Raw genomic sequence first — 14635 nt, forward strand, 5'->3', positions numbered from 1 at the left:
AGAAATAAAACAGATATTAACAAGAAATTACTAAATACATACAAAAAATAATATATATACAAAATAATTGTAAAAAAGAACGACAATTCTAGTGCAATTGTATTCACTCTGACAAAATCTCATTATAATGTTTCAGGAAGATGTTATGATTTTTGATATTCACTAGGGTTAATGTCTTAACAAGATGATTTAATTCAATCAAAAATATTTTGGTATAGAATTCTGGAATTTTTGTTTATGTATGAAGTATTTGGCAACAAGAATACAAAAAATCACAATCATTTCAATGGTCTTGTTATCATTGCAATAGTAACATATTATATCCTTCATGACAAAAACATAAGTAATGTTCAAAAAGGTAAATAAGTATTCTGCAAGGTTTCCCCCAAAATCTATCACAGATATACATTCATAGAACAAGTGAATCAGATTTTCACCTTTTTCACAGAAAACGCAGATATCATCAACAGCCACACATTTGGACAACATAGAATTACATGGATATATATTATGTAGAATCTTAAAGTGCACTTCCTTACATTTGTTTGGTATACAATATTGGTAAGGCATCAACCAAGCTTTTTTCCAGGCAATGTCAGGAATAAGCATGTTCCCACCAAAAATATTCCTCTAGGTGTAAGTTGATTCCGTGAATGGAAAATTTGACTTATGTCTTTGTTACAACAAGATTTTTCAAGTAAGCCCACACCTTCCAAACTAAGTTCTGGATAAGCTCTGTGATCATCACCAAAGCTAAGATGAGTTTTCATTAGTGTAGTTAGACCACTGGGAATGGCTTTGATCACAGAAATAAACTCTCTCTGGGAATGGCTTTGATCACAGAAATAAACTCTCTCTGGGAATAGCTTTGATCACAGAAATAAACTCTCTCTGGGAATGGCTTTGATCACAGAAATAAACTCTCTCTGGGAATGGCTTTGATCACAGAAATAAACTCTCTCTGGAAATGGCTTTGATCACAGAAATAAACTCTCTGGGAATGGCTTTGATCACAGAAATAAGCTCTCTCTGGGAATGGCTTTGATCACAGAAATAAACTCTCTCTGGGAATGGCTTTGATCACAAAAATAAACTCACTCTGGGAATGGCTTTGATCACAGAAATAAACTCTCTCTGGGAATGGCTTTGATCACAGAAATAAATTATCTCGGAATGGCTTTGATCACAGAAATAAACTCTCTCAGGGAATGGCTTTGATCACAGAAATAAACTCTCTCTGGGAATGGCTTTGATCACAGAAATAAACTCTCTCTGGGAATGGCTTTGATCACAAAGCAGAAGGAGAGCAGAAGTGACAACATTAAGATGGCGCGGAAGAGGATGGCTGACGTTTTACATACTCCTAACCAATTGTGCTATTTTGTTAGTTTTTTTGCGTTATTTGTAGCTTTTTATTTTTTTATTTCATCTTTATTTAACCAGGTAAGCAAGTTGAGAACAAGTTCTCAATTACAATTGCGACCTGGCCAAGATAAAGCCAAGCAGTTTGACACATACAACAACACAGAGTTACACATGGAGTAAAATATACAGTCAATAATACAGTAGAAAAATAAGTCTATATACAATGTGAGCAAGTGAGGTGAGATAAGGGAGGCAAAGGCAAAAAAAGGCCATGGTGGCAAAGTAAATACAATATAGCAAGTAAAACACTGGAATGGTTGATTTGCAGTGGAAGAATGTGCAAAATAGAGATAGAAATAATGGGGTGCAAAGGAGCAAAATAAATAAATAAATACAGTTATTTTGTACGTAACGTTGTTGCTACCGTCTCTTTTGACCAAAAATAACTTCTGGACATCAGAACAGCGATTACTCACCACGAATGGGAAGAACCTTTTTCCTTTAACAAGTCCGATGAGAAGGATATACTGCTCTCCCGGGAACAGGCCCAAATCCCTATAATTTGCTTGAAGAAAAGACGGAGGAAAAGAGGACGCAGATCGGGCTACCTTCTGAGAATCCATAGGCAAGCGAGTAAACTCCCAGTGCCATCCATTCTACTTGCTAATATGCAATCATTTGAAAATAAAATTGATGACCTACAATTACGATTATCCTACCAACGGGACATGAAGAACTGTAATATCTTATGTTTCACGAGTCGTGGCTGAGCGACGACATGGAAAATATAGAGCTGGTGGGATTTTCCATGCTCCGGCAGAACAGAGAAGCTACGTCTGGTAACACGAGGGGTGGGAGTGTGTGTCTTTTTGTCAATAACAGCTGGTGCGCGATGTCTAATATTAAAGAAGTCTCAAGGTATTGCTCGCCTGAGGTAGAGTACCTTATGATAAGCTGTAGACCACACTTTCTACCAAGAGAGTTCTCATCTATATTATTCGTCTATTTCCCACCACAGACCGAATCTGGCAGTAAGACCGTACTCAACCAACTCTATAAGGCCATAAGCAAACAAGAAAATGCTCACCCAGAAGCGGTTCTCCTAGTGGCCGGGGACTTTAATGCAGGCAAACAAATCTGACCATAATTATATCCTCATGATTCCTGCTTTCAAGCAAAAACTAAAGCAGGAAGTACCAGTTTACGATTAGCCTCGTTATTTTTATGTTAATGTGTTACTTTTTACTTTAGTTTATTTGGTAAATATTTTCTTAACTCTTCTTGAACTGCACTGTTGGTTAAGGGCTTGTAAAGTAAGCATTTCACGGTAACGTCTACACTTGTTGTATTCGGCGCATATGACAAATAAAGTTTGATTTGATTTGATTTGATTAAAGCTTGTTGGGGAAACCTAGCCAATTTAGCGGGTAATCTTTCAGGAATATAATTACATTTCAGTAAAAATTGAAGACCTCCCAATTTATTAAACACATTATTTGGAATGAAATACCAGAAAGGTTGTGAGGTGGTGCAAAAGATATTGTACTGATGACGTTTATATTGTGTAAAGTCAAGCGTGATAAGACTACCACCGCGCAGTGAGGAGGTGAAAATCTCTAATAGGTGAAGCAATACTATAATTTTTTTAATCAAACAAATAAATAAATAGTTCTACAAAAATAGCAGTTGAGTTAAATGTTTTATCATACATGACAGAATTCATTTTCCAGAGGTTATTTCAAATGCAAAAATATGGAAAATAAGGCCTACTGTCAGGATCGAGTCAGAATAATGTTGCCTCGGCTAATGCATTTAGCAGTTGTTTTGAATTAATTGTTTTGTTGCATTAATGTAAAGATAAAACAAATTATTGTAAAACAGCAAGTGTACAGTAAAAACACATTTTCAAATAGCTTTTCATCCATTTTGTAAAACCAAAGACAAAATGAGAACCCTTTACACATACATTTTCAACATGTTCATAACAAACACCAATCAATTTACATAAAAAGTACAAATAAGTGCTAGTAACAGAAGTTTTCTGCATTATGTTTCAACAGAAGATTGTGATTCAAACAAGCCTAAAATTACATTTAGTCAGTTGTCTGAATGCTATATAAGCTTTGTAAGCTTGACCCTTTTAAGTTCTCATCGTCTGGAACTTCAAGGTCCACATTTGTTGCACTGAAATCGAGACATCTGAGTGTATGAGATCTATGGTTTGACTCTTCCTTGTGCCGATTTCTCAGGCTCCCAGTTCCGTCTGGTACATCCTCTTTGACATGTTTGGGAAATACTGTACAGCGATTAAATATTATTGATCTTCAGAAATTTGGGTTTTGAACCATGAGTCAAATTTGTCACGGACTACAATTTTAGACTGTTTTGGACTTTTCTTTTTATCTGCCGGTTTCACCAGTTGGGGCTTTCAGATTGTTTATTGCCCTTGAGGTCAGTTCTTCTCAAATTAAAATCTGTCTGTGAAACCACTAATCCACACTTTGGGGTGGGAATATAGGGATTGAGGTGTTAATACTGGGAAGACTTGAGTCTATATCTGGTATTCTTGTATAACTACCCAATTTAGAAGTCTTGGATTTGGGAATTTAGAATTTCACTGTGAGGTCGTCAAGGTTAAGGTCTGAACCTCTGAGATCCACACCAAACACTTGGTAATCAACTTTTGGCAAGTCAATATCTGCAATGGGATAACTAGCCAAACCTTTGACCTTCCTAGACTTCCCAACAGGCACTTTTATATATACTCCACCTGGCATTCAAAATCTTTTATATGCGCTCTACCTGGGATATCAGATCTGCGTTTACTATGAGATGCCACTTTGTATTCTGGGCCTCTGATATCAGCTTTGGGTAAACTCAGGCTGACATCTGGGTGACTAACTTTCAAGTCTGGTGCTTTTAGATCCACTTTAGCTTTTGGAGGAGAAATGTCATTTGTTTTCATGAAGTCCATATCTGATACTGCTCTTCAATTGGGACTTCCAAACTGGGGCAATTTTAACGACGGCAGTTTGAATTTTCGAGATTGTATAGCAACGTTACTGTCTGGCAAATTGAGATCAGCTTGGGGGCCTTTGAGGTTACCAGAGGGAACATTTATGTCTAAATCTGGACTACCGATCCCTGTGTTTACTTTCAGGGTTGACAAGCTCAGGTCCGGTCCCTCAATGTCTCCATCTATTCCAGCATCTGGACTTTTCAGACCAGAAAGGCCCGCATTTAGGCATTTGAGGTGAGGAATTTTGAATTTCCAAGATGGTGAGCCAATGTTAATATCTGGAGTGTTTAAATCTATGTTAGGGGCTTTTAAGTCAATTGTAGGTAGGTCCAGATCTGGTGAACCAATCCCACCTTTCCTCTTTGACAATTTAACCTAGGTCAGCACTGATGTCATGATCTGGTCATTTTTGTGTAGACAACCCAAATGTAGGCATTTTGAATGTAGGAGTGTTGATGTCAAAATCAGGGGCTTTGATGCTACCATTTGGCCTCTCTATGGTTGGAACTCTGAATCTACCTGAGGGCATATCTGGAGCATTGAGGTCTAGTTTGGGCTTTTGAGATGACCCTTAGATATTATCAAATCCGGGGGACTGATTCCCCTTTTAGCTTTGGGGCTGAGAGGTCAATATCAGGTAAGTCATAGTCAGATTCATCTACATTTGGCCCAGATAGCCCGAAATCAGGCATCTTCAAATCTGGAATTTTTAGACCTGTTTTGGGACCTTTGAGGTTAGCTGTGGGGGAATTTATATCTATATCTGGGCCGTCTAAGTTTCCAACAATGTCAACATCTGGTCTCTTTAGGTCTCTGAATTTAAGCATTTTATATTTGGGCATTATGAATTTCCCAGAGGGTTCATTGATGTCAAGATCTGGGGCATTCACATCTAGTTCAGGGGCTTTGAGGTCAGCATCTGGTAAATTCATGTCTGGAACATCAATTCCCCCCTTAATGTTTGAAGCTTTGAGCCTCAAGACTGGGGATTTTGACATTGTACCAGGCAGCAAGAATGTGGGCATTTTCAGGTGACCAGAGGGGCCATCGATGTCCATATCAGGAGCATTCAGATCAACCTTTGGTTTCTTCAATGTAGGTACTTTGACTTTACCTGAGGGCATATTAAAGTTTACATCTGGTGCATTGAGGTCTAGTTTGGGGCCTTTGAGGTCAACATCTGGCAGATCCAAATCTGGGTGACTAATTCCCCCTTTAAACGTGGGGGCTGAAAGATCTAAGTCGTGCCCCTTAAACTTTGGTCCAGATAAACCTAAATCTGGCATCTTGAAAGTTGGCATTTTGAATTTTCCTGATGGACTGTCAATATCAGCATTTGGAATGTTGAGGTCTGCTTTGTGACCCTTGAGTTTGGGAGATGACAAATTCAGGTCTGGTCCCTCTATATCTCCATCTAGATCAATATCTGGCCCTTTCATTCCAAATGTAGGCATTTTCAGATTGGGCATTTTGAATTTCCCTGTGGGTGAATGAATGTCTATATCTGGAGTGTTTACATCTAATTTAGGGTCTTTGATTTCAATGTCTGGTAGATCCACATCAGGGGCATCAATCCCACCTTTATTCTTTGGCATTTGTAGACTGAACTTTGGTGATTTCGCACCTGCATTTATGTCCACATTTGGTCCTTTTGGCATTGTACTTGAAAGCCCAAATTTGGGCATTTTCAGTTTACCAGATGGCGCATCAACATCAAAATCTTGAGTATTGAGATCTAATTTGGGCCCTTTGAGATGACCCTTAGGTAGTCTCAAATCTGGGGGATTGATGCCCCCTTTTAGCTTTGGGGCTGAGAAGTCAATATCAGGTAAGTCATGGTCAGGTTTATCTACATTAGGGCCAGATAGCCTGAAATCAGGCATCTTCAAATCAGGCATTTTTAGACCTGTTTTGGGACCTTTGAGGTTAGCTGTGGTGGAATTGATATCTATATCTGGGCCCTCTAAGTCTCCATCTATGTCAACATCTGGTCCCTTCAGGCCTCTGAATTTAGGCATTTTCAATTTGGGCATTTTCAATTTCCCAGAAGGTGCATTGATGTCAAAATCGGGGGCATTTCCATCTAGTTTAGGGGCTTTGAGGTCAGCATCTGGTAAATTCAAGTCTGGGGAATCAATTCCCCTCTTTATCTTTGGGGCTTTGAGATTAAGTTTTGTGGATTTTGGCATTTTACCAGACAGCCCAAATTTGGGCATTTTCAGTTTACCAGAGGGGCCATCAATGTCCAGATCAGGAGCATTAAGATCAACCTTTGGTTTCTTCAATGTAGGTACTTTGATTTTACCTGAGGGCATATTACAGTTTACATCTGGTGCATTTAGGCCTAGTTTGGGGCCTTTGAGATCTGGCAGATTCGGATCTAGGGGACTGATTCCCCCTTTCAACTTGGGGGCTGAAAGATCCAAGTCAGTCCCCTTAACCTTCGGTCCAGAGGAACCTAAATCTGGCATCTTGAAAGTAGGCATTTTGAATTTTCCTGATGGACTGCCAATATCAGCATCTGGAATGTTGAGGTCTGCTTTGGGACCCTTGAGTTTGGGAGATGACAAGTTCAGGTCTGGTCCCTCTATATCTCCAACTTTGTCAATGTGTGGCCCCTTCATTCCAAATGTAGACATTTTCAAATTCGGCATTTTGAATTTCCCTGTGGGTGAATCAATATCAATATCTGGAGTGTTTACATCTAATTTAGAGGCTTTGAGGTCCATGTCTGGTAAATCCATGTCAGGCGCATCAATCCCAGCTTTTATCTTTGGCATATTTAGACCGAACTTTGGTGATTTCGCACCTGCATTTATGTCCAGATTTGGTCCTTTTGGCATCGTGCCTGAGTGTCCAAATTTGGGCATTTTCAGTTTTCCTGAGGGAGCGTCAACATCCAAATCTGGATCATTGAGGTCTAGTTTTAGGCCTTTGATTTTACCTTTAGGTAGTTTCAAATCTGGGGGATTGATGCCCCCTTTTAGCTTTGGGGCTGAGAGATCAATATCAGGTAAGTCATAGTTAGGTTTATCTACATTGTGCCCAGATAGCCCGAAATCAGGCATCTTCAAATCTGGCATTTTTAGACCTGTTTTGGGACCTTTGAGGTTAGCTGTGGGGGCATTGATATTTATATCTGCGCCCTCTAAGTCTCCATCAATGTCAACATCTGGTCTTTTTAGGCCTCTGAATTTAGACATTTTGAATTTGGGCATTTTGAATTTCCCAGAGGATGCATTGATGTCAAAATCGGGGGCATTTCTATCTAGTTTAGGGGCTTTGAGGTCAGCATCTGGAAAATTCAAGTCTGGGGAATCAATTCCCCCCTTTATCTTTGGGGCTTTGAGATTAAGTTTTGTGGATTTTGGCATTTTACCAGACAGCCCAAATTTGGGCATTTTCAGTTTACCAGAAGGGCCATCAATGTCCAGATCAGGAGCATTCAGATCAACCTTTGGTTTCTTCAATGTAGGTACTTTGATTTTACCTGAGGGCATATTACAGTTTACATCTGGTGCATTTAGGCCTAGTTTGGGGCCTTTGAGATCTGGCAGATTCGGATCTAGGGGACTGATTCCCCCTTTCAACTTGGGGGCTGAAAGATCCAAGTCAGGCCCCTTAACCTTTGGTCCAGAGGAACCTAAATGTGGCATCTTGAAAGTTGGCATTTTGAATTTTCCTGATGGATGGCCAATATCAGCATCTGGAATGTTGAGGTCTACTTTGGAACCCTTGAGTTGGGGAGATGACAAGTTCAGGTCTGGTCCCTCTATATCTCCATGTTTGTCAATATGTGGCCCCTTCATTCCAAATGTTGACATTTTCAAGTTGGGCATTTTCAATTTCCCTGTGGGTGAATCAATATCAATATCTGGAGTGTTTACATCTAATTTAGGGGCTTTGAGGTCCATGTCTGGTAAATCCATGTCAGGGGCATCAATCCCAGCTTTAAACCTGGGGGCTGAAAGATCCAAGCCAGGCCTCTTAACCTTTGGTCCAGAGGAACCTAAATGTGGCATCTTGAAAGTTGGCATTTTGAATTTCCCTGATGGATGGCCAATATCAGCATCTGGAATGTTGAGGTCTACTTTTGAACCCTTGAGTTGGGGAGATGACAAGTTCAGGTCTGATCCTGATCCTCCATCTTTGTCAATATGTGGCCCCTTCATTCCAAATGTTGACATTTTCAATTTGGGCATTTTCAATTTCCCTGTGGGTGAATCAATGTCAATATCTGGAGTGTTTACATCTAATTTAGGGGCTTTGAGGTCCATATCTGGTAAATCCATGTCAGGGGCATCAATCCCAGCTTCAAACTTGGGGGCTGAAAGATCAAAGTCAGGCCCCTTAACCTTTGGTCCAGAGGAACCTAAATGTGGCATCTTCAAAGTTGGCATTTTAAATTTCCCTGATGGACGGCCAATATCAACATCTGGAATGTTGAGGTCTGCTTTGGGACCCTTGAGTTGGGTAGATGACAAGTTCAGGTCTGGTCCCTCTATATCTCCATGTTTGTCAAAATGTGGCCCCTTCATTCCAAATGTTGACATTTTCAAGTTGGGCATTTTCAATTTCCCTGTGGGTGAATCAATATCAATATCTGGAGTGTTTACATCTAATTTAGGGGCTTTGAGGTCCATGTCTGGTAAATCCATGTCAGGGGCATCAATCCCAGCTTTAAACCTGGGGGCTGAAAGATCCAAGCCAGGCCCCTTAACCTTTGGTCCAGAGGAACCTAAATGTGGCATCTTGAAAGTTGGCATTTTGAATTTCCCTGATGGATGGCCAATATCAGCATCTGGAATGTTGAGGTCTACTTTTGAACCCTTGAGTTGGGGAGATGACAAGTTCAGGTCTGATCCTTCTATGTCTCCATCTTTGTCAATATGTGGCCCCTTCATTCCAAATGTTGACATTTTCAATTTGGGCATTTTCAATTTCCCTGTGGGTGAATCAATGTTAATATCTGGAGTGTTTACATCTAATTTAGGGGCTTTGAGGTCCATGTCTGGTAAATCCATGCCAGGGGCATCAATCCCAGCTTTAAACTTGGGGGCTGAAAGATCCAAGCCAGGCCTCTTAACCTTTGGTCCAGAGGAACCTAAATGTGGCATCTTGAAAGTTGGCATTTTGAATTTCCCTGATGGACGGCCAATATCAACATCTGGAATGTTGAGGTCTACTTTGGGACCCTTGAGTTGGGGAGATGACACATTCAGGTCTGGTCCCTCTATGTCTCCATCTTTGTCAATATGTGGCCCCTTCATTCCAAATGTTGACATTTTCAATTTGGGCATTTTCAATTTCCCTGTGGGTGAATCAATGTTAATATCTGGAGTGTTTACATCTAATTTAGGGGCTTTGAGGTCCATGTCTGGTAAATCCATGTCAGGGGCATCAATCCCAGCTTCAAACTTGGGGGCTGAAAGATCAAAGTCATTCCCCTTAACCTTTGGTCCAGAGGAACCTAAATGTGGCATCTTCAAAGTTGGCATTTTAAATTTCCCTGATGGACGGCCAATATCAACATCTGGAATGTTGAGGTCTGCTTTGGGACCCTTGAGTTGGGTAGATGACAAGTTCAGGTCTGGTCCCTCTATATCTCCATGTTTGTCAATATGTGGCCCCTTCATTCCAAATGTTGACATTTTCAAGTTGGGCATTTTCAATTTCCCTGTGGGTGAATCAATATCAATATCTGGAGTGTTTACATCTAATTTAGGGGCTTTGAGGTCCATGTCTGGTAAATCCATGTCAGGGGCATCAATCCCAGCTTTAAACCTGGGGGCTGAAAGATCCAAGCCAGGCCCCTTAACCTTTGGTCCAGAGGAACCTAAATGTGGCATCTTGAAAGTTGGCATTTTGAATTTCCCTGATGGATGGCCAATATCAGCATCTGGAATGTTGAGGTCTACTTTTGAACCCTTGAGTTGGGGAGATGACAAGTTCAGGTCTGATCCTTCTATGTCTCCATCTTTGTCAATATGTGGCCCCTTCATTCCAAATGTTGACATTTTCAATTTGGGCATTTTCAATTTCCCTGTGGGTGAATCAATGTCAATATCTGGAGTGTTTACATCTAATTTAGGGGCTTTGAGGTCCATGTCTGGTAAATCCATGTCAGGGGCATCAATCCCAGCTTTAAACTTGGGGGCTGAAATATCAAAGCCAGGCCCCTTAACCTTTGGTCCAGAGGAACCTAAATCTGGCATCTTGAAAGTTGGCATTTTGAATTTTCCTGATGGGTGGCCAATATCAGCATCTGGAATGTTGAGGTCTACTTTGGGACCCTTGAGTTGGGGAGATGACACATTCAGGTCTGGTCCCTCTATATCTCCATGTTTGTCAATATGTGGCCCCTTCATTCCAAATGTTGACATTTTCAAGTTGGGCATTTTCAATTTCCCTGTGGGTGAATCAATATCAATATCTGGAGTGTTTACATCTAATTTAGGTGATTTCAGGTCGACTTTGGGTAAGTCCAAGTCAGGTGCATCAAGTCCACCTTTTATCTTGGGAGCTTTGAGAATTAGCTTTGGTGTTTTTACATCATTATCAAATTTGGGCATCTTCAGTTTACCCGAGGGGGCATTCACATCGAAATCAGAAGCTTTGAGTTCTGCATGTGGTTTCGTTAGTTTGAATTTACCTGGGAGTATGTCAATATCTGGAGTATTGAGGTCAGGCAAACTAATATCTGATACACACATCTCATCCACTGAGAGGTCCAGGTCTGGATTCCTAAATCTTGGTCCAGATATAGCAAAGTCAGCCATACCAAGACTTGGTGTTTTGATCTTCCCGGATGGGATGCCAATGTCTGAATTTGGCAATTCTAGATCTATTTTGGAACCTTTAAGGTCTACTGAAGGTAAATTGGAGATATTGACATCAGGATCAGCCTCTATAGACCCATTCAATTGAGCTAGGAAGAGATCCCTTGTACTCATGTTGGCATTAGGCAACGAAAGTTCTCCACCAGGAGTATTGAGAGTCACTGTAGAGTCTGTTCCTCTGACATCAGGCTTGGCCCAGAGAGGTCTCGGTACCTGCGCGTTAGGAGAGCATCTTTCCCCAGAAGCTGTAGGTTGTCCAGAGCTGTCCTCCTTCATGAACTTCTTTATTTTGGCATTGAGTCTGTTATAGGAATCCTTCAACATCTGCAAAGAGAAGCAATCCAATAACAATAGATATAATTGATCTAACAACCTTTTGAAAATTGACTTAATTTGTTATTCAGCTAATTCTGTTTAACTTTAAATGTATTCCACAAACCTCCTCTGGTGCTTTGATGCTGTCCAAGGTCCCCATACTCTTGCGCAAATTATTTTTCGTCAGAACTTGAACCTTCTCATCAAATCCATTATCATCCATCAACCTCAGTATTTTCAACACATCGTCTTTCGAAAGTTGGTCAAAGTTGATTGTGGCACCCACAATTTCATCTCCTGAAAAAAAATAACATTTCTCAAAATGAAACACAGTTAAAGCATGGTGACTGAATATGTCAATGATTCCAAATGTGTCCTTAAAAACAGCTATGTATTTTACTTATGCACAAATGTCTGAGAAAAATTCCAAGAGTGAAATCTCTAGTTTTTTTGTTTTTTTGGGAGCTTTGAGACTCAACAACATTTTTATGTATTAGATAAGAGACTCAAAAGTCATACCTTCTTTCAGCCCCTGATTGGCCAAGGAGCCATCGACAACACTGGAAACGACCAATTGTCCTTTCTCTGATTGCTCCAGCATCAGCCCATCAGAAAGCCTCCTCCCGCTGCGGACACCAGGCTAAAAGCAGACATACAAACATAGTTATAAGAAATGTGCAGACAGGCGTGTGGCCTCAGCATTGGTCATGTTTCAATAACCCGAACATCAAATGCCAACAATGTACAATAAACTTAAAAATACATGTTATTTACAATAACTTACAAATCTATAACACAATCACCTTTCTAAATAGACGTTTTAAATGGCATACACTTCTAGAAAGTAATGCTGAGGCATAGGTGTTTCTCAAAAAGTATATTTCCTGTTGCTTAGCTTATTGTGCTGGAATATGCTTGTTATTACTATCATCATGGCTGATGGATGAATGATCTTACGTACCATGATCCTTTATGAAAAGCTCTTCTGTCTAAATCTGTTGAGGAGGACAGAATCATTTGAAAAGAAATGCTCAACTTGTTTTCATGCTATAATAATCAAATCGTGTAGGCCTAAATACTGCGGCATACTTTCATAGCCTTCAAGAGTATCAAATGTAAAGAAAGAACATAATTAGACAATAATGCCACAGCTCATTTTACCCATTTGAACATAAAACACTAAATCAGCTGAAACCATAACTAAAGGGGGGCTATGGGGGATAACTTGTTTACATATGTAAATTGGCAGATGGTTGACACCCAGGTAGCTGCCCATTTGAGGTATTCGAGGTATGGCCTTGGGACATGGAGGGAACAACAGGTTTGTCCAGAGATATATATATATATATATATATATATATATATATATATATATATATATATTTATATATATATATATATATATATATATATATATATATATATATATATATATATATATTATATATATATAAGTGCACTACAGTCGGGTGTAAACTCAGAAATGACCACACCCATCAGTTTCTATTATGAAAAGCTTGCCGTGGTAGGGGCTCAAATAAAGCAATTTGTAAAAAATCGCTTCCAGTATGTTCTTTCAGGGCCTGTAAGTGATTTGTGTCACATGTTTAGCGAGACTGCTGCTCTAAGAACAATAATTTGTTCCACAATTATCATAATGATCATCATTAACTTCATCATCAAATACTGTACATCCAAAACATGAATATGTACAAATATTAATCACTCAGACTTATTCAACTATGTGTTTCAGTATTCCCCTATGGCTTTTAAGTCCGCCATTTTGTTTTGAATTAAATAACTTAATTCAGGAGCAGAGATTGAATGTAATTATGCCACACGCCCAACAATAACTACAGGTAACTGCCAAAATAATTGAAACACTTGAATAAATAAGGGTACATTGATACAAAGTATGCTTTGCAGGCCATTAGTTTGCCCATTATTTTGGCTACCATGGCTATGCCTCCATTTTGGCTACGCACCCATAAGATGACAATGCCCCCATCCACAAGATGACAATGCCCCCATCCACAGGGCATGAGTGGTCACTGAATGGTTTGATGAGCATGAAAACAATGAAAACCAAATGCCATGGAGTGGCGCCTGAGACAGCATTTTACACCAACATCAACAAAAACCCAAATTATGGAATTTCCAGTGGAAAAATGGTGTCGCGTCCCTCCAACAGAGTTCCAGACACTTGTAGAATCTATGCCAAGGTGCATTGAAGCTGATGTGGCTCATGGTGGCCCAACGCCCTATTAAGACACTTTATGTTGGTGTTTCCTTTATTTTGTCAGTTACCTGTATATTCACTCATAAAGAGGAGTGCACTGACAGTGAGCTAGAAGCTACAATCATATTTCATGAAAAAATGGCACGTTATTGACATTTACTCTGTTCAAATAATTCCTATTGTTTGAAATTCATTCACATTGTGCAGAGCTGTAAGAGATTAGAGGCTGACTGAGATTTTCTCCAAATCAGCCCCCTGCACCTCTCTGATTCAGAGGCGTTAGGTAACAAGCGGAAGACACATTCCAGTTGAATGCATTCAGTTGTACTGACCCTTACAATGACATCATTGTGGACTTCTTAAGCAACAACAATAGTACCTGGCACCATATAGTCTGGATGGAGTACTTCAGCAAAGGTTTCAAAATGTAAATAGACAACAAATCAAAATCTTACCTTAGTCTCCATTGGGTTGTTTTGACCATGCAGTTTCTTGTTACTCCGCCACCGAGGAGTTTTACCACCGATGTGAGAAAGTTGTGACAGTGTTAGCAGTCCATGCTGTTCCGTACTCCTGTAGGACTGCCTACCCCTTGCCTCACTCAGCGAAAGCATACCCTCCCCAAAGCAAACAAACTGGTTCCACCTTCGGCATGCCTTCCAGGTGCCTCACTCAGTGAAAACAAACCCTCCCCAAAACAGACAAACTGGTTCCATCTTCAGCATCCCTTCCCAGCCACAAACCGTCACACACATTCTCCAGTCCAGGTAGGCAGGGTGATCACTGAAACCTGGCCTCCCAAGATTGGAACTGTGAGATGGAGAGTGCTCTGTTTTTCTCTGACATACCAAGACAGGT

The 14635-nt window shown here is 40.1% G+C and overlaps 1 protein-coding gene across 1 annotated transcript; it reads right to left on the bottom strand.

Moving 5' to 3' along the window:
- Positions 1-2958: 2958 nt before the first annotated feature.
- LOC139424594 (neuroblast differentiation-associated protein AHNAK-like) lies at positions 2959-14361 on the bottom strand. Its single transcript, XM_071176581.1, has 5 exons — positions 14233-14361; positions 12500-12533; positions 12058-12178; positions 11663-11835; positions 2959-11547 (listed from the first exon to the last, which is right to left on the bottom strand). Exons 2-5 carry the CDS (start codon positions 12500-12502, stop codon positions 4966-4968), a joined length of 6879 nt encoding a protein of 2292 aa, XP_071032682.1. The 5' UTR covers positions 12503-12533; positions 14233-14361; the 3' UTR covers positions 2959-4965.
- Between the last annotated feature and the right edge of the window lie 274 nt (positions 14362-14635).

This window comes from Oncorhynchus clarkii, chromosome 13, assembly GCF_045791955.1.
Source record: "Oncorhynchus clarkii lewisi isolate Uvic-CL-2024 chromosome 13, UVic_Ocla_1.0, whole genome shotgun sequence".
In the NCBI taxonomy this organism is placed as follows: domain Eukaryota; kingdom Metazoa; phylum Chordata; class Actinopteri; order Salmoniformes; family Salmonidae; genus Oncorhynchus; species Oncorhynchus clarkii.